Here is a 19,743-nt window from a genome sequence, read left to right on the forward strand (position 1 = left end):
GATCATCAACAAAGTTAATGCGGGTATAGGGAAACCGCAAGGACCGATGGAGTGACACCATAATGAGGCACACAAGGCATGTTGAGGAGTCAGCTAGTTGCGATTGCCTTTCTCATTAGACCATTTGGTGGCTTTGAAGCATAACTGGTCCTACGAAAATCACCTTTCACAGAATCCAGATACACCAGTTGTTTTCCGGAAGTCTCTTTTCAGCACCACTCATACCTCAGTAGTTTCCATACTGGCACAGCCACAAATAGGTTAAGTTACATTTTTCTCTGGCCTGTGCTAAAAGACCTATCCAAAATAGTAACAGGCGTAATACATTACTTGCACTCATCAAACAACGACACCCCACTTGGTGGTCATGATCGTTACAGCGTCGAGTCTTTATGATCTAACCCAGAGCCTCTCAAACGCCCAAAATCTCACGCGTGCAAACAGCGGCGCAGAGTTCCTGTGCACTGTGCATCGGTCCCCCTCGGCTTGGCTCGGACCAGCGCTTCGTCTCTGGGCTACTCGGCTAAGCTCGGCTCAACTCGGCTTGGATTTGGAGCGCTACGGAGCAAGTGAGGAAGAGGGAGACAGGCGGAGCGAGCGAGGCGAGACAGGCGTGGGGAAAGAGAGAGACAGCGCTAATGGTCCAAATCGAGGAGTAGGGGATCTGCACTCTAGTCAACCAAACGAAGACGTCTTTTGCACCATGCACAGTGCATGCACCAGGCGCATGCACCCCGAGAGGTCCTGGTCTAACCGGTTAGCCGGTTCACGTGCCGTTAGTAGAAAACATTTTCACCAACGGAATGTTGGCAGGTAGGGTAGGAGAAGTGGTGGTGTACAATTACTAATCACTACGTTGCGTTCCAAGGCCTGGGTTCAATTACAAACTTATCCGTAATGTTCATACGGAGTGAGGGCACATGACGTTGATCGTGATTCGTCCATCGGTTGGGGACGTTAAGCCTAGTCGCCAGGAGTGGGCTATATGTCGACAACGGATTTCAACCTCTCCCTACCTCATTATAATAATCTCCCATCTAGGCGCACATGTCGCTCATGGGCGTCAAATAGGAAGACCTGCGCCAGGTGAGCCTAACATGTCCTCGGACACTCCCAGCACTAAAAGACATAACGCTAAATGGAATTCAAATATTGATTACATTTTTAGGAAGCCTAACAGAAACAAAGTCAAAACATCTTGGGTCACTTCGGAAACTCATGAAGTGTTGTGTGTTACGGAAGCTGCTGTACGATGTCGAAATATGGACACTAAAGACTTCGTCAATGAACGTAAATAAAATGACTGAAGAACTTTTAAATGTGGATTTATCCTAGAATGTTCAAGACGCTCTGGAAGATCACGTCACCACCGGGAAATCGTGCAAAGTCTTAACTTTCGTAGGAGAACAGTAAATACAGCCTGTTACAACTGATCATACAGGACTATCCTCCGGTCGGCGGGAGCAGAGTGGTCACGCCTGGTCCGTGGTCCGACAGCTCTGCACTCCGACCGACCAACCGAGCAGAGGAGGGGTGGCCATGGCTCTACCATGACTCTATCCCTCCGTCGGCTGTCCTGAGAATGGTTTTCCACAGTTTTCCATTCTCTTGCACTAAGGCGAGTGCCAGGATAGTTCCTAGTAGAGGCCACGGCCTCCAGCTCTCTCACCTTCTCCGCACATCTTCTTCCCCCATACAAACCTTCTGGTCTGAGAGACGGAGTCACAGTCTACGAGGCCCGCCTCCCACTTCAGGGAAGGAATGAAAATATTGTGTAGTAATAGTAGTAGTATCTGCCGACAGTGGTTCGAAATCCACGATACGGCAACTCTAGTACGGAAAATACAAAAGAGAAAAATCTACTCCGTGATGATCATCAGCATTCTGTGAGGAGACAGCACCAGAAGAAGAAGAAGAAGAAGAAGAATTGTAACCTGACAAACCCCGGTCAGATATTATTATTATTATTATTATTATTATTATTATTATTATTATTATTATTGTTGTTGTTATTATTATTGTTGTTATTATTATTATTATTATTATTATTATTATTATTATTATTATTATTATTATTATTATTATTTATTCATGTGTATATTTCAATTATGTGTGTATTTAGCCGTCGCGGCTTAGTAACTCTTTTTGGAACTCTCATTATTGTATATAATCTCGATATTTATTTGGGACTAGCGTGCTTAGTTCACTCAGTTTATCTCCTGGTTGTGTACCTACGTGACGATTCTCCGAGTGGATGTTTACGTGTTGACGGAGCTGAGGTAGAGAAATTCCCGGAACTGGGCTATTTTAAGATGCTGTTGTGTTGGCTTGGGCTAGTGTGGTGCAAGCACGCGTCAGTAGTTGGAAGTTGCAGCTTGCAGTGTGCAGAGGTGATACTGGTGGTAATCGGAGAAGTGTTTGGTACGAGTTGAGGGAAGAGGTCTCATGCCATGTTGGGAGTTTTTGGAGATCTTCAGTTGATGGAACCAGGAAGAGTGATGCTGGAGTGGGACAATATTCTATGGTTAAGAATATCTACATGAGGTAACGTCTTGGGCCGTTCCAAAATACAGTATATCAACGCTATCAACAAAAGGGAGTCCATTTTCGAAAAAGTCATGACTGCGTGTGTATAATATGCGTTTCGGGATAAACTGAGTCCCTATAGAGAGAGAGTTACTTCATAATATGGAGACATTAATTATTCATATTAATATTCTGTTTATTTTGCTATATATATATATGCCCAGATTTTAAGATATATTCTGGTTTAATTGATTAAGTAAATTTGTCTGATATTAAGATATATTCTGTTTAATTTTATGGGTGGGGGAAAGTACCAGATGGACTCCTTTTCCAATATTATTTTCCAGGTATCAGTGATTCAGATCTCCTTGTTACAAGGCAACGACCCTCGAAAATGAGTCTCAACAGCCGGCAAATTTTAAGAATTATTTATTTGTATATTTATGGTTCCCAAATTCCACTAGTCATTATCAGTTTATATTTTAATAGAAAGATTTAAATGTCGGTAGCAACGTGGGGCAAGACTGATCTGAGTCACGATAGGGTATGCACACAGAAATGGTATAGTTGCTCTCAGATTTCATGATATGTACAGTTGTTGTGGAGATTTCTTGTTCGCTGTGGAGTGTATAATATGTCTTGTGGAAATTTTGCGTATGTGGGAGACGCAAGGTGATGAGTTGGACGAGAGAAAATATTAATCTGTTAAAATTAAGAAATAGGAGTGTGGAAAGGAAAGTGCATATTAATTGTAGTACAGGGGGAGCAAACTATACCGTTGACATGATTAATTCAGAGAGTGAAGCCACAATGGGCGATAATAATTTAAATGTTGTGTTAGATTCGATGGTAACCGGGGACAATGCTTCACCATCTCTATCAGAGCAGAGTAGCGATAGTAGTGACCAGCAGCTAGACCAATTAGTTCATATTTTGAGTGAATTTACAAATAAACTTGAAAGTAAACTTAGAGAGCAGAGTGATGAGTTAACACAGAAACTTGAAAGTAAACTTGAGGATAATAATCAGAAAATGGAAATTAAAGTTGCTAAAATTGAAAAACAAGTTCAGGAAATTAGTGATAGGATGGATAATCAAGTAAAGAGTTTAAGTGAGAAAGTCGATTCAGGTATTATTGAGATGAGGAAGGAATTAAACTCTCAATGTGTAGAAATTAATGGTAAATTGTCTGAGCATGATAGGCAAATTGAAGAAATTAGGGGTATATCTGAATCAAATAAAAGTGAATTTAACCGAGTAATTTGTAACGTTAAAATAATCTTGAAGCTAAACTTGTTGAAAATAATTCTAAATGTCAGGATAAAATTTTAGATAACTTTAACAGTATTCACAATGTGATAAGTAAACAAGGTGTAATTGAACATCAGGTCAGAGAGAACGCTAGTCATATTGATGTATGGAAGACAGATGTATTACAGAGGGTTGACGAAAAGATTCAATCAGTCAGGTCCTCAGGTCATGTTCAGAGTTCTAGCATACAAAGGCATATTATTAAGGAAATTGAGCTGCCTAAGTTTAATGGTAAGCTGTTCAACCCTCTGGAATTTCTCAAGGTAGTGGAGAAACGTTTTAATAGGAGCTTGGAAGAAGGTGTGTTAGAGTGGGACTTGGTAGATGATATGTTAGCAAGTGCGTTTACGGGTGAAGGTAGGAGTTGGTATGATATTGTTGGTATGATACTGTTAGGAGGATGGCTAGACAGTTTAATGAAGATATTCAGTTGGCCATGTGCATCCAGCAGTTTAAGACCATTAAGGGAATGGAAGGGCTGTTGCAACGTTTCGATTCTTTGGGTAGGCAGCTAGGAAATAGGAGTGTGGGGGAAAATAATGACAAGAGAGGAGTAGCATTTGAAAGTAATCGTAGGAATGGGAATGACTATAGCAGAAGGGATCAGGGTAATGGGAAAGGGCAGGAAGAAACCAGGATTAATTTCAGGAATCAAGATAGTAGGAATTTTAATTCTAGTAATCAGTCTAGGGATTTGAATGATAGGGGGAGAAGGAATGAGAGAGGTAATAATAGTGGTAATCAGCAGAATCAGAATTTAAACTCCAACGGGATGTCCTAAATAGGTCCGTTAGGAGATCCCCACTTGATGTGCAAATCCATGTTATGAAGGAGGCTTTTGAGATTGATGTTGGTAAGGATTTGTTGTGTGACCAGGATAGTGCTAAGTAAGGTGGTTCGTCTGAATTATTGATCAACCCAGCTATGGAGGCTACCATATGGGGTGTTAAGGAGAAATTGCTTGTAGACTCGGGGAGTCATAAGTCTTGTGTAAATTTTAAAGTTTGTGAGGAAGCTCGTCGCAGAGGTGAGATTATTGAGGAGATTCCTTTGAGGAACACATTTATTATCACAGCAGCTGGTGCTAAAAGTAATCATATTCGTAGTCAGGTTATTATTCCTATTGAGGTTGGTGGTCAGACCATGTTGCAATGTTGTCTTGTTGTGCCTAATCTGGTATATTCCGTTATACTGGGGAATGACTGGCTATCTGAAACCAAGTGTGTGATTGACTATGATACTGCTGTTTTGAAATTTCTTGTTGGTGAAGAACGTAAACCGATTAAGCTTAATTATCAGGTGGATAGGAGTAGTTTTGTGCTTCATTGTAGTCATATTCAGGTTATTGAGGAAATTGTTGAGGATGAAGTCGATGTTAAAGTTAATAGTGCAAGTATCAGAATTAATGACAGTATGGTATGTGAAAGTCAGGAGTTGGTCAGTGAGGTGGAGAAAGCGGTGCGACAGACATGCCTGGAGGAGCAGCAGAAGAGGGAACTTTTGAATGTTTTGATGGAGAACAAGGAGGTGTTCTCTGGTAAATTAGGGTGTGCTACTGTGTACGAACACTTTTGATATTTTAGATAGCTCAAGTTTTAATAGTCCTAGATATCCGATTCCTCATGCTCATGCGGTACAGGAAGTGATACATAATATGCTTACAGGTAAGATTATTGAGCCTTCCTGTAGCAAGTACGTTAATCCTTTGGTTGTTATTGGCAAGAAGGATGGGTCTGTGAGACTGTGTTTAGATGCTAGGCTTATGAACCGTCGGATAGCTGAGGATCAGCAAAGGCCTGAGAATATTGAGAGTTTAATTCAGAGATTTGAAGGTTGTCATTGGTTTACTGCGGTTGACTTGCGTAGTAGTTTCTGGCAGGTACCATTACGGGTGTAGGACCGGCCTTTTACTGCTTTTCTCTATAAGAACAGGTTGTTTCAATTCACCAGAATTCCTTTCGGAACCAAGACGTCGTCATCAGGGCTTATTAGAGCCCTATCTATTGCACTAGGGTCGGACACAGAGGAATTCACTACGTGTTACATTGACGACTTGGTCCTTGCATCTCGTACATTTTCAGAACACATGACACACTTACGGAGTGTTTTTACAAAATTAAGGGAAGCGGGCTTCACTTTGAAGCTATCTAAATCTAATTTCGCAACGCATCAAATTAGTTTTCTGGGGCACACCATCAATCGGAACGGGGTCACACCACAGGGGGAAAAACTGGACAGCATCTTCAATGCTAGCACCCCACGCAATGCGAAGCAGTTAAGGTCCTTTTTAGGTCTCTGCAATTATTTCAGGCGCTTTGTAATCAGATACTCTTGTTTAATTGAACCTTTCCGCGAGTTATTAGTAAAGAATGCGAAATGGCGATGGAACCATGACCTCAATGTGGCATTTGAGCGCCTGAAAAGTGGATTCCGCCAAGCTGTCACGCTGAAATTTCCATGTACTGAGAAGCCTTATATTGTAATGACGGACGCGTCTAATTCAGGTATAGCTGGTGCTCTCTGTCAGCGTGATGAACAAGGTAATCTAGGCATTGTTTCCCTGGCAAGTCGAGAACTTAGCACAGCGGAACGGCGGTATACTACGAGCGAACAGGAACTTTTAGCGATTGTTTATTCTTTAGAGAAATTCCGCATTTACATTTTAGGCCATTCTTTTGAGATCCATACAGATCATAATGCTCTTGTCTTTATGAAAACGTGTAAGTTAACCTCCAACAGGATGTCACGCTGGATTCTGGCGATACAGGAGTATGACCCTAAAGTTGTTCATGTTAAGAGTACTGATAATGTGTTAACTGACTATTTGAGTCGGAATATTTCTGTGACAGCTGATGAGGTCAGCACTGATTTTAGTGAGAATATCTTGGTATGTGCTGATAAGTATGACAAATGTAGAGAGGAGAGAAGGAAACTCTCGAAGATGAAATTGTAACAGGGACAGGATGAGGAGTTGTGTGATATTTTATCTGAGTTAGAGGCTGCTGAGCCTGACACTATTGTGGAAAAAGGGAATATGGGTATAAACTTCTGAGTGGTTTAGTAGCTCGCATATGTCATAAGGATGTATGGAGGGTTGTAGTGCCTCAAACCTTGCGGAAAGACATGATTTGGTATTTCCATAAGGAATTAGGTCACTTTGGTGCGGAGAAGGTATTATGTGCAATTCAGTAACACTTTGTGTGGCGCAATATGGGTAGACAAGTCCGTCAGACCTTGGCTACTTACGATGTGTGTCAGAAGTGTAAACACCCAAATAGGTATATGCACGGGCCGAGGCAGGCTGTGATAACCGAGGATATAGGTGAGTTACTGTGTGTGGACATCTATGGACCGTTGGTTAAGTCTAGATATGGCTACCGATATATATTTGTAATACTTGACTCGTTCTCTAAATTTGTTAAATTATACCCACTTCGGAAGGCTTCTGCTAGAGGATGTGCCAATGCAGTGAGTAAGTATTGCGAGGAATTCGGTAACTCTAGGAGGATCCTATCCGATCACGGCTCATAGTTCACTTCGAACATCTGGAAGAAGACTCTACAGGACAGAGGTATTCAGGTAACATATTCGTCTATAAGGTTTCCTTGTGGAAACATGTCTGAGAGAGTCATGAGCGAACTTGGACGGATGTTTAGGACCTATGTAAGTCATAATCATAACTCTTGGTGTGAACATTTAAGTAGGATGGAAAATTGGCTCAATGTCACAAGACATGAGAGTACTGGTCTTACACCCATTGAGGTGCACTTTGGGAGAAAGCCTGATTTTGAGTTGGCCAAGTTATTGAGGTTGGAGAACGTGGAGGAGGTTCCTCAGGACGTATTTGTACAGCTTGCTAGGGAGAAGCTGGTAAAGTCTGGTCAGAAACGTGCTAGGATAGTTCAGAATAGGTGCTCTGATAGTTTAGAGGTAGGAGATGAAGTATTGTTGCGAGTGCCTCACCCATCTAACGCTGAGGATAAGACCATGTCTAAGTTTTTTCAATTGTTTAAGGGTCCTTTTATTGTTGCGAGAAGGATAGGGAGGTGTGCATATTCCTTAATTCATGCTAATAGTAAATGTATTGGAACTTATAATGTGTTCAATTTGAGGAGATACCATCGGGATCCGTAATGTTGTATATTGTATATTTAATGGGTATATTGAGGAGCTGTCCTTGAGCCATCAGCCACCTGATTTGTGTTGTTTTGCCAACATTTGCATCTGTTGGAAAACAAAGGGGGAGTATTGTAACCTGACAAACCCCGGTCAGATATCATTATTATTATTATTATTATTATTATTATTATTATTTATTCATGTGTATATTTCAATTATGTGTGTATTTAGCCGTCGCGGCTTAGTAACTCTTTTTGGAACTCTCATTATTGTATATAATCTCGATATTTATTTGGGACTAGCGTGCTTAGTTCACTCAGTTTATCTCCTGGTTGTGTACCTACGTGACGATTCTCCGAGTGGATGTTTACGTGTTGACGGAGCTGAGGTAGAGAAATTCCCGGAACTGGGCTATTTTAAGATGCTGTTGTGTTGGCTTGGGCTAGTGTGGTGCATGCACGCGTCAGTAGTTGGAAGTTGCAGCTTGCAGTGTGCAGAGGTGATACTGGTGGTAATCAGAGAAGTGTTTGGTACGAGTTGAGGGAAGAGGTCTCATGCCATGTTGGGAGTTTTTGGAGATCTTCAGTTGATGGAACCAGGAAGAGTGATGCTGGAGTGGGACAATATTCTATGGTTAAGAATATCTACATGAGGTAACGTGTTGGGCCGTTCCAAAATACAGTATATCAACGCTATCAACAAAAGGGAGTCCATTTTCGAAAAAGTCATGACTGCGTGTGTATAATATGCGTTTCGGGATAAACTGAGTCCCTATAGAGAGAGAGTTACTTCATAATATGGAGACATTAATTATTCATATTAATATTCTGTTTATTTTGCTATATATATATATGCCCAGATTTTAAGATATATTCTGGTTTAATTGATTAAGTAAATTTGTGTGATATTAAGATATATTCTGTTTTCTTTTATGGGTGGGGGAAAGTACCAGATGGACTTCTTTTCCAATATTATTTTCCAGGTATCAGTGATTCAGATCTCCTTGTTACAAGGCAACGACCCTGGAAAATGAGTCTCAACAGCCGGCAAATTTTAAGAATTATTTATTTGTATATTTATGGTTCCCAAATTCCATTAGTCATTATCAGTTTATATTTATTTAATAGAAAGACTTCAGAATAAATAATTACTTGTAAATATTGTATAAAATGTCTATATTATTATTCTTGCAGCAAAATGAGATTTGATCCCATTGGTGAAAAAAAAAGCACCATCAGGAGTTCGCCAGCCAGGTAGGAGAGCTTATGTTATACAATTTTTAATCACAAAATTACGTACAAAAGCCTTGGTTCAATTCCAAACCTCTCGGCAGTGTTTTTACTGAGTTAGCACATGTGACATTGTTTATGGTGACTAGGGACGTTATACCTTGAGCAGACCCCTTCGAAAGGAGTAGGCTATGTCCGACACCTCGTTTACTCTGCCTCATTACGTGCAGGTCGCCTACAGACATCAACGAGAAAGATCTCTACCAGGCTCCTCCGGAGGCCATATCTAATCGTCACCTTCATTACGATAAATGCTACAATTCACTGATTAGTATTTTTTGCTGAAATAATTTGAAGACATCAATAAAATAATGTACAATCTTTAAGATTTTCCTCCAGAAAATGTGTGTTTTCTTAGTGGTTACACTTCATACATTTTTTCTAATTTTTGCAGTACTAATTGATTTTTAAAGAATAGATAAGTAATCGATTTTAGAGCATGTTGTATACATAAATAAAATACACTAGCATGAACAATTTCATAGAGATGTCTTCGACAAGCTTTTAAGCATGATGTTTAAAAACAAAAATTACGGAAAATAGGCAAGATATATATGACAGAGAGGGACATAGAAAATGATAGAAACAAGCATTTACACACATAGCTTTTAATTTAAAATACTGTTTGTTCTTTACAATTTACTTTACGTCACATCAACACAGATGGTTTTTATTTCAACAACGGGATACGAAGCGATCGTGGCCTTACTGTCCAGCCCCAACATTTGCCTGAAGAGAAAATGGTAAACCACGGAAACCATCTTCAGGGCTATCGACAGTGGGGTTCGAACCCACTATCTCTCATATGCAAGCTGATAGCTACGCGACTCAAACTGCGTAATCACTCGCTCTGTTAGATATATTTTTAAGTAGTGGAGATAATGTATTTTCACAGATCAAGTTTGAAAGTTTATTCCTTAAAAGAGAAAGGAAAAGTGACAGGTGTTTGACCTATAAATATGTATATTCCCTTGGTCCAGTTTGGTTAGACTCTCACCCAAGGCAAGTTAAAACAATTATTACCTAAGCTGGTTCAAAAATGAACGATACTGTAAGAAACCGCTGTCAGTATAATACATTCAGGTATTCTTTAAAAATCACTGCGTTATAGCCTACTTCAAAACGTAGTGTTTTTCTCGAAACAGGAGCTAATTGATTAGCAAAACAAAGCAAAGTCACCTCCGTATAGGCCATGAAGGCCCTTGGAGGAGTGGAAGGTAAAGGCTTCCACCATTGTTAACCTCGGCACGTGATGGGGTAGAGTGGTTAGCTCTAGGCCCGGCCGCCTTTGCCCCAGGAACTAACCTGGTACTCATCTTCGGTGTAGGCTGAGTGAACCTCAGGGCCATATGCACCAGCAAATTGAATAGACTTGTCTAAAACTGTAAAACAATGCATTGTAAATATTTCTTGCTTATCGAGATTCGTACTAATTCCAGCTTGCTTCAGTTATCTAAAATGGTGAAATTGTCTGGGATGAACTGCTTCATACTCACCTCTGCGACGACGCCGACACAACCTGCGATGACGGCTGCTTTAGCCTGAGCACCACTCATACCTCCCAGACCGGAAGTGACGAACACTTTCCCCGCCAAGTCGCCGGAACCCAGATACTTGCGGCCAGCATTCAGCACAGTGATCTGCAACAAGTAGGAGAGGAAAATACTTTACTGCGATTTTACCCCAACGTAAGGAGAAGGTCTGGTCGACTTATTTCGCCCTCAGCGTCTTGTACTCTGATGGTAAAGGTGGTAAATTGTGTGGTGGATTCCTTTGGTCGTAGGATCAAGGAATTTCAGTACTTATTCTGTTAAAATATGTTTCTAAGACAAGCTTCTTTAAGGAGGGTGCTTCTGCAATATTTATTACTACATCCAAGTAGTGTTATTTGCAGTGTCAATAGCCATGAATTCACGGACTATTGCTCAATTAGCCATACATTACTGCGGGATTACTGTAATGTAATTACTGCAAAGGTGAAGAGGGTGAAGAATAAGAATGCTGTAGGGGAAGGATTTTCTTAGGAAACTTGTAAATTTTGATATCATTTAAAAATTGTGACGGTCTTAGTTTTGAAAATTGCCGAAATTGAATTTTCGTTGTCAGTGAGTTAAGGTCCTCTGTGTTTATATCTTATGTTGGATTCCTTGATTCTTGGAACCTTTTTCAATAACGTCATCTAGAGTGGCTACGGCCGATCCAATACTAAGTCAGCCTTCGAATCTGATAATTCGTGCTCTTTCTTTCGTTTCTTTATTCCTATCAGAACATTGCAAAATGAAATCATTTAAAATACTTGGGTAATTTACGAATGGGAAAACGTTTGTCCTTGATCACAGATTCAGTCTTTTTAAAGGTGGCTAACGTCTAGACAATCTGTCTCTCTCACATAGTCTGTCCCTGTTATTCATGCATTGCTGCTAACGTCTCCCTGTTTCCAAATTTACAAGCAGATACGATACGAAGTTCCTTTAAAAACGATCACCACCATTGCCAACTACCATCGCATCACCATTATTAAGAAAGGCATAAGAGTTCTCGAGAAGGAAACCACTATTCGTATTATTTCGCAAAAATTTTATTTGATGCAGTCTAGGTTACCTGCATGTCAATTTAGACGTTCCGTTTATCTACCAGAAGATCTGTTGGGCACTCTATGCCTGCGATGTGTGTGTTCCTACCCTTGCTGCTTTGTGCTGCGTGCAACTACCCCTAAGCTTACGTATTACTAGCGTTCTTCGTAATTAATTTTGTCGATAGTCGAGTAAATACCAAATGTGTCACTAGTGTTCTTTAAATGCCGACATCGTACGACTCGGAGTGTCAAATGGACTTTCTTCCAAGATTCAAAAATCCGACTACCAGTGCAGAGTTTGAACCTGAGACCTTAGGATCCGAAGAGCCACCTGCTAACAATGAAACACAATGGGAGCTTTTCGCCGTATGTGGTTATAACGTACAGATCTCCGAGAGCAGTATATCTAACAGATACTCTTGCCGAGCTGAGAAATCCTTGTTCTCTTATCTTCATTCTCTTGGAACAAAATTTCAATCTCGTTATGTTCAATTAATGTCACTGTTATTTCACGCTTTTCGAAAAGAACAGTAAATTTTACTCTCGGTTGTTCTTAACGCTGCAATTCGCAAAAAATAAAATGTCTGTTACCTTAATTAGCACTGCAAGGTACGTTAAAATATTTCAAAGTAACTTCAAAATATAATTGTCGCATTGACATTGAATGCAAAATGGTGAAGCCTCTAATTATAACATACCCACGAGGTTCGAATGGAATACCAAATTGCTGAATACACGTAGTGACTAAGTTCTCCTTTCACTTCATAGAACAGGCAACCCGTTATACAGCTCGGCATTCAACAGCTTTTATACATAAGTTAGTTCAACAGGCGTTAAATCTTCAAACTAATTGAGTGCGCTGTCAGATTATACAAAAAAAAAAAAACAGTCGTTTGGTAGAAATAAAAAATAAAATAATCGCATCAATTATTCTTAGTAAGTGATATGAAATGGAAATTAATGACAAAAGCCACGTGACATATTGAGTAAAGAACATAGAAATGACTAGTACCTGGAAGAGAAAGACATTTATAATTAAAACTCTCTGATATAACGTTTAATGTATTACGCGTTGACTGACGGAAGAGTCCATATCAACTCTTACTGCTAATGTCACTGAATGATATGTCTTCTGAACATACCTCACTCAACAGCAAAATTATTGGTACACAAGACTGGAGACCACCCACAACTCCGAACAAAATGCCTTCGTCTTTTTGTTGCTGTTACTACTATAAAGATGGTTCCGAAAATGATTCGTATTGAGAGATCTCTGTTCGCCATACTCTGGCAATTATCGGTAGGTGTGTGTTTGTGGAGACCGTCTAATATTATTTTGATGTCTCAGGAAGTAAGTTACAGTTGAGATAGATAAATAAGAAGTTGATCTTACACTTCTATTTCCAAATGTATTGGGATCGGCACTTGATGTTGATTTGGCTTAGTTTTACGGTCGAATTCCAGTCTCATGTGTGGGTATATATTCACCATTGCGCCTTTCTGTGGTGGTTTGTAATGTGGTGTGTTGTATGGAGACGAAGAGAGGTAAATAGGAACACAAACATCTAGTCACCGAATCAGAGAAATTAACCGTATGAAGTTATAATTTACGCCGCGGCCGGAAATCGAACTCGAGGCACTCTGAACCGTAGGACAGAACGCTGAATATTAAGCCAAGGACCCAGGCAAAATAAGATACTATTATAGAGTTTTACTTTCATTTATTGAGACAGAGGAAAGAGGGGGTCACTCTCAATGCCGAGATACGAACAGTAGATATTCGATGTTAGTTTCTCAATCTTATCGTGCAGCGTGGTTGTAAGTGATTATAGTTATAAAGGGAGATACAGTTTGAGGACACTTTACAGAGGAGAACGCAGGTAAGTTACAGGTGAAAGAATGTCAGCTGGGTTTTCATGACTTCATGTCCCTGTGCAAGTCTGACTTAGTGAAATGAAAGACATGCTAAAGAGTCAATTCAACACAATTTGATTTACAAATGGGCGATGATAACTACAGTGAGACTGGGTTCTTACTACGCCAATAAATAAATAAATAAATAAATAAATAAATAAATAAATAAAATAAATAAATAAATAAATTTAAAAAAATAAAAAATTTAAAAAAATCTATATACATAAAAATGAATGTTTGTTTGTATGAAAGTCTCGAATGGACTCAAGACTACTGGCGCGATCTTGCTGAAAATTTCACAATTTGTTCTTATTACTCCTGGGAAGGTTTAGGAAGTAATTTGAACGAAAGCTGATGCGTAGTTTGGCATAGGAGGTGAGAAGGGTGAAAAAAACAAGAAAATAAGGAAAGGTAAGTAAGCCACATGACAAGTCTGATAAGCGGGTTGCCTGGCCAACAGTGAAAAATGAAAACATACATCATGTTTCCAGTCATTCGACCGTGTCAGGAATGGAATGAATGAAGCCCGCATCTAGTGGCGAGGATAGGAATTGTGCCGGCTGCCGAGGCCTGTCGCACTCCTCTGGGGCAATGATTAATGAAAGAGAGATGACATGAAATGATATTGGAGAGTGTTGCTGGAATGAAAGATGACAGGGAAACCGGAGTACCCGGAGAAAAACCTGTCCTGCTTCCGCTTTGTCCAGCACAAATCTCATATGGAGTGACCGGGATGTGAACCACGGTATCAAGTGCTGATAGGCTGGTGCGATGCCGCCTGAGCCACGGAGGCTATACACAACAATTGGTTAGTATAAATAAACAAAGATCTACAAAAAGTTGGTATTACCGAAGGAACCATTCAATTTTAAAGAATAATAAGCAAATAATAAATCTGCAGAGAAAACTAGTAGGAAAAATACATAGAAGAACGCAAAAATGAAACTCAGCCTACGAATGAAGAGATACTGCGAAGAAGAAACAGTGTGCTAAATAAGTTCAAACGCGCTTTATTAGTTCGGCGTAACGAATAAATTAATAAATTACTTGTTTCATATTCTGCCGAACGCTTCAGGTTTAGGCAACTTCTAGATATCCAAAGTTTATCCTGATACACAATATCTGCCAAAATAACGGTGCACGCTGGAATATCATGAAAGGAAGTGTGCTGGTCTGATAGGCTATGACGGGCTTTCTGATCTCAAATTGGTGGATTTGATCCCAACTCAATCCTCATTGCTCATATACGCCAAATTTATCGGCACGTAAGATAACTTCTGCGAGACAAAATTCCAACTCGTTGACGTCCTGAAAATCGTAGAAATGGGTAGTGGGACGTGTGACCAAAAACATTACTAGTTAATGGAAATGGGAAGAGCTGTGACCGAATCGTACGTTTGGAGTTGCGAGGCAACTCTGTACCCAGACAGTCAATTAGCGCGATGCCAATGCCATCACTACGTCATCCACGATATTCCAAGTCATCGAAGGTCGATTTTCCCATCCTGACTAGATATTATTTATTTATTTATTTATTTATTTATTTAATTTATTTATTTATTTATTTATTTAATTTATTTATTTATTTATTTATTTATTTATTTATTTATTTATTTATGTACCCTCCAGGGTTGGTTTTCCCCTCGAATTCAGTGAGGAATCCCACCTCTACCGCCTCAAGGGCAGTGTCCTGGAGCGTCAGACTCTGGGTCGGGGGAATATAACTGAGGAGGAAGACAAGTACCTCACCCAAGCGGCCTCGCCTGCTATGCTGAACAGGGGCCTGGTGTGAGGAATGGGAAGATTGGGAAGGATAGGCAAAGAAGAGGGAAGGAAGCGGCCGTGCCCTTAAGTTAGGTACCATCCCCGCATTTGCCTACAGGAGAAGTGGGAAACCACAGAAAACCACTTCAAGGATGGCTGAGGTGGAAATTGAACCCCCTCAACTCAGTTACCTTCCCGAGGCTGAGTGGACCCCGTTCCACTTTTCCAATTTCGTAGCAGAGCCGGAAATCGAACCCGTACCTCCGGAGGGTGGCAGCTAATCGTGCTAACCACCACACCACAGAGGTGGATATTATTATTATTATTATTATTATTATTATTATTATTATTATTATTACTAGTAATTTACCGTGACCGTTGATATCGTAATCTTGGCTAAGTGAACTCTAGTTTTATGAGCAATTTGAACCACAGAGAAGCGAAATTATCTTTGAATATTTTCACTTCCATAAACCAGAAACTTGATGTGATGCCAACGACTAGGCCTATATGCCTGGTCTATCATGCTATTTGTTTTGCGTCGCGCCGAAACAGATACTGTATGTCTTATAGGATAGAATTGGGAATGAAGCGACTGTGGTTCTTAATTAAGTACAGCTGGTGTAGAAATGGGAAATCACGGAAAAACATCTTCAGGGCTGCCAACAGGAGGGTTCGAATGTACCATCTCCCGAATGCAGCTCACAACTACGTGATCCAAACCACGTGGCCAACTTGGACCATCATCCCTCCTACGTCCGGCTAGATGGCTACATGTTTAGCGTGATAGTCTTTGGCCACAGGGGTCCCGGGTTCGATTCGCGGCTGGGTCGGGAATTTTAACCATCATTGGTTAAAACCGCTGGCACGGGATTGCGTGCAATGCCATCTTCATCATCATCATCATTTCATCCTTATCACGACGCGCAGGTCGCCTACGGGAGTCAAATGAAAAGACCTGCACCTGGCGAGCCGAATATGTCCTCGGACACTCCCGGCACTAATATAATGTTATTTGTTTTACGTCCCACTAACTACTTTTTAAGGTCTTCGGAGACGCCGAGGTGCCGGAATTTAGTCCCGCAGGAGTTCTTTTACGTGCCAGTAAATCTACCGACACGAGGCTGTCGTATTTGAGCACCTTCAAATACCACCGGACTGAGCCAGGATCGAACCTGCCAAGTTGGGGTTAGAAGGCCAGCGCCTTAACCGTCCGAGCCACTCAGCCCGACACTCCCGGCACTGAAAGCCATACACCATTTTATTATCCCTCCTATTATTATTATTATTATTAATAATAATGTTATTTGTTTTACGTCCCACTAACTACTCTTTTACGGTTTTCGGAGACGCCGAGGTGCCGGAATTTTGTCCCGCAGGAGTTCTTTTACGTGCCAGTAAATCTACCGACACGAGGCTGACGTATTTGAGCACCTTCAAATACCACCGGACTGATCCAGGATCGAACCTGCCAAGTTGGGGTCAGAAGGCCAGCGCCTCAACCGTCTGAGCCACTCAGCCCGGCATTATTATTATTATTATTATTATTATTATTATTATTATTATTATTATTATTAAAATGGAATATCCGTGAAAACAGAGTAATTTAAGGCCAGTACAGCACATACTGGAAAGCTTGTAAAATACTGTACCTTAGCAGGACTTTGATGCTGCTGCATGTAGTACAGACTCTGACCGTCACAGCGCTTCAATCCAGGCTGTACACGACGGGAACTGGAGCCAACTCTTCCGGTGGCGGCGGCTCTGTCGGCTTATACAGAATACTCTAGGCTTCTCGAAATGAAACTGGTCGGGACGTAAATCCATGCGTTATACAAAGTTTTCTAATGATCAGAATGCAAGGTGTATTAACGGCTAGTTTCAAAACAGTTCGTACTATCTATTTAAGAAGCATTTTATGTAATCTATCTAAAAAGAAAATTCGTGATAAAATCCGGATGTTGAACAAAATTTTAAACAATAAGCACTGAGATTGATAGCTTTGGGTAGGCTTGCTGGGATCATTTTCTTTCTCGTGGATGTAATGTTGTAGCAACAGTTACAGGTGATAGAACACAATGAAGGTGCTTGTGCGGGTTTGTTTTTCTTTACGTCGCACCGACACAGATAGGTCTCATGGCGACGATGGAATATGGAAGGCCTAGGAGTGGGAAGGAAGCGGCCGTGGCCTTAATTAAGGTTCAGCCCCAGCATTTGCTTAGAGTGAAAATGGGAAATCACGGATAACCTTCTTGAGGGCTGCCGATAGTGTGATTCTAACCCACTATCTCCCGGATGCAATTTCACAGCTGCGCGACTCTAACCGCAAGGCCAACTCGCCCGGTAAAACTTTTATTTTTTTGCTAGTTGCTTTACGTCGCACCGACACAGATAGGTCCTATGGCAACGATGGGACAGGAAAGGTCTAGGAGTGGCAAGGAAGCGGCCATGGCCTTAATTAAGGTACAGCCCCAGCATTTGCCTGGCGTGAAAATGGGAAACCACGGAAATTCATCTTCAGGACTGCCGAAAGTGGGATTCGAACCCACTATCTCCCGAATACTGGATACTGGCCGCACTTAAGCGACTGCAGCTATCGAGCTCGGTCCCGGGAGAGACTTGTCATTATAAAGACACTGATACAAGTGATTTGGTTGATATTCAAATTGCAGTACACTACAAAATCTTCCATAATAAAACACAGAACAAGAACAGTACGATCAAGGTCGACAGTTTTACTACGAATAGTATGTTCAATTTACAATCTAAAATCCAACTTGCGAGGCTTCTTAGAAAATAGTTTCAAGATATCTGTTTGTTCTACAATTATGTCTCGGAATGTTTATTTAGTTTATTTTTTTATTGCCAGTTTCTGCGTATTTTATTTTTCGGAAAATTTCCCTGGGGTTTCTATCCCCACGTAACACCCCCCCCCCTCTTTGCCTACGCCCCTGCTGAGATGAGAAAAGACCTGGGATTGCGAATTAACGGTCCTTTCGTAGGTTCATCTCCGGCATTTATTATGTAAATGGCGAAATTCGAACCCACCATCTCCCGAATTCACGCTCACTACTACACAACCCGTACCGCGTAGCCGACTTCCTGTGTGATATTATGACCAGGGATCACCTGTCTACTTTCAAAGATTAACACAGAATGTTGAGCTCCCTCTATCTCTTTTATGTCTTTCATGTTAACCTGGAGATGCAAAGAAAATTCCAGTTAATCAATGCACACGCCAACTACAGTAATATCGGATAGATGATTATGATGATTGTTGTTTAATCGGCCACAGTATCCTGATCATCGGTCCAATAACGGACAGAAATACCAATAGAAAGTACACGGCATTTTAATGTAATGAGTGAGTTGTGTGATGCACCCTGATGAGTCACATGCAAGGTTCCAACGTGGAGTTACTCAACATTCTGATTAAAAAACAACGTAGTGCGGAAACTGATACCCGTTGACGTTGGATATTTCTATGTTTCAGGCTCGGTTAAAAATACAATTTCAACTGCTTTGATCTTCCTGCCGACACATGGTAAATCTAAATCATAGAAACCATTTGGCAACTAGATGAATCACATTTTAGCGATGTTAAACAAACAGGCCGTTGACCTTTGAAATTATGATATTCTCATAAGATTACAGCCATGTTTATTTTATTGTTTATAACAATTTTTTCTACGACAGATTAGAAATATGATTGTCTTCAGCCGCAAATCACGAAGTTGTCGCAAGCATTATGTCAGAAGCCACTTCTAAACATATTGAAAGTTACTTTGATTACCTCGACCCCGACTCAGTCCAGTGGTATTTGAAGGTGTTCTAATACGTCAGCGTCGTGTCGGTAGATTTACTGGTGCTTAAAAGAACTCCTGCGGGACTAAATTCTAGCCCTTCGGAGTCTCCGAAAACCGAAACAGTAGTTGGAGAGACCAAAACTAATAGGTGTCCGGCTCCATGGATAAATGGTTAGCGTGCAGGCCTTTGGTCAAACTAATAGGTCTAAGAATGTAGGGTTCAATCTTAATCCTGCTTTTATACAGGGTCGGATGAATTTTTGTAGCGATGTTTTACGACCGAATGTCCTTCCTGAGTTCAACCTCATAAGAGGAGTTGAGATCAAATGAATGTCGTGTTATATGACAGCAGGAAGTGAGAGGGTGAAACCTGGTACCAACACATAGCCTACTCCTATCGAATTGTACCAAGACGTCTGCTCAAGGCTTTACGAATCAC

The 19,743-nt window shown here is 40.7% G+C and overlaps 1 protein-coding gene across 1 annotated transcript in view; it reads right to left on the reverse strand.

Annotated features, from left to right (window-relative positions):
- LOC136871883 (urocanate hydratase) overlaps positions 1–19,743 on the reverse strand; it is a 252,569-nt gene that overhangs the window by 143,009 nt on the left and 89,817 nt on the right. Inside the window, exon 6 of the mRNA XM_067145541.2 lies at positions 10,742–10,885. Coding sequence (XP_067001642.2) covers positions 10,742–10,885 — 144 coding nt within the window. The remainder of the gene's footprint in view (positions 1–10,741; positions 10,886–19,743) is intronic.

The sequence above is a fragment of the Anabrus simplex genome, chromosome 4 (assembly GCF_040414725.1).
Source record: "Anabrus simplex isolate iqAnaSimp1 chromosome 4, ASM4041472v1, whole genome shotgun sequence".
Classification (NCBI taxonomy): Eukaryota; Metazoa; Arthropoda; class Insecta; order Orthoptera; family Tettigoniidae; genus Anabrus; species Anabrus simplex.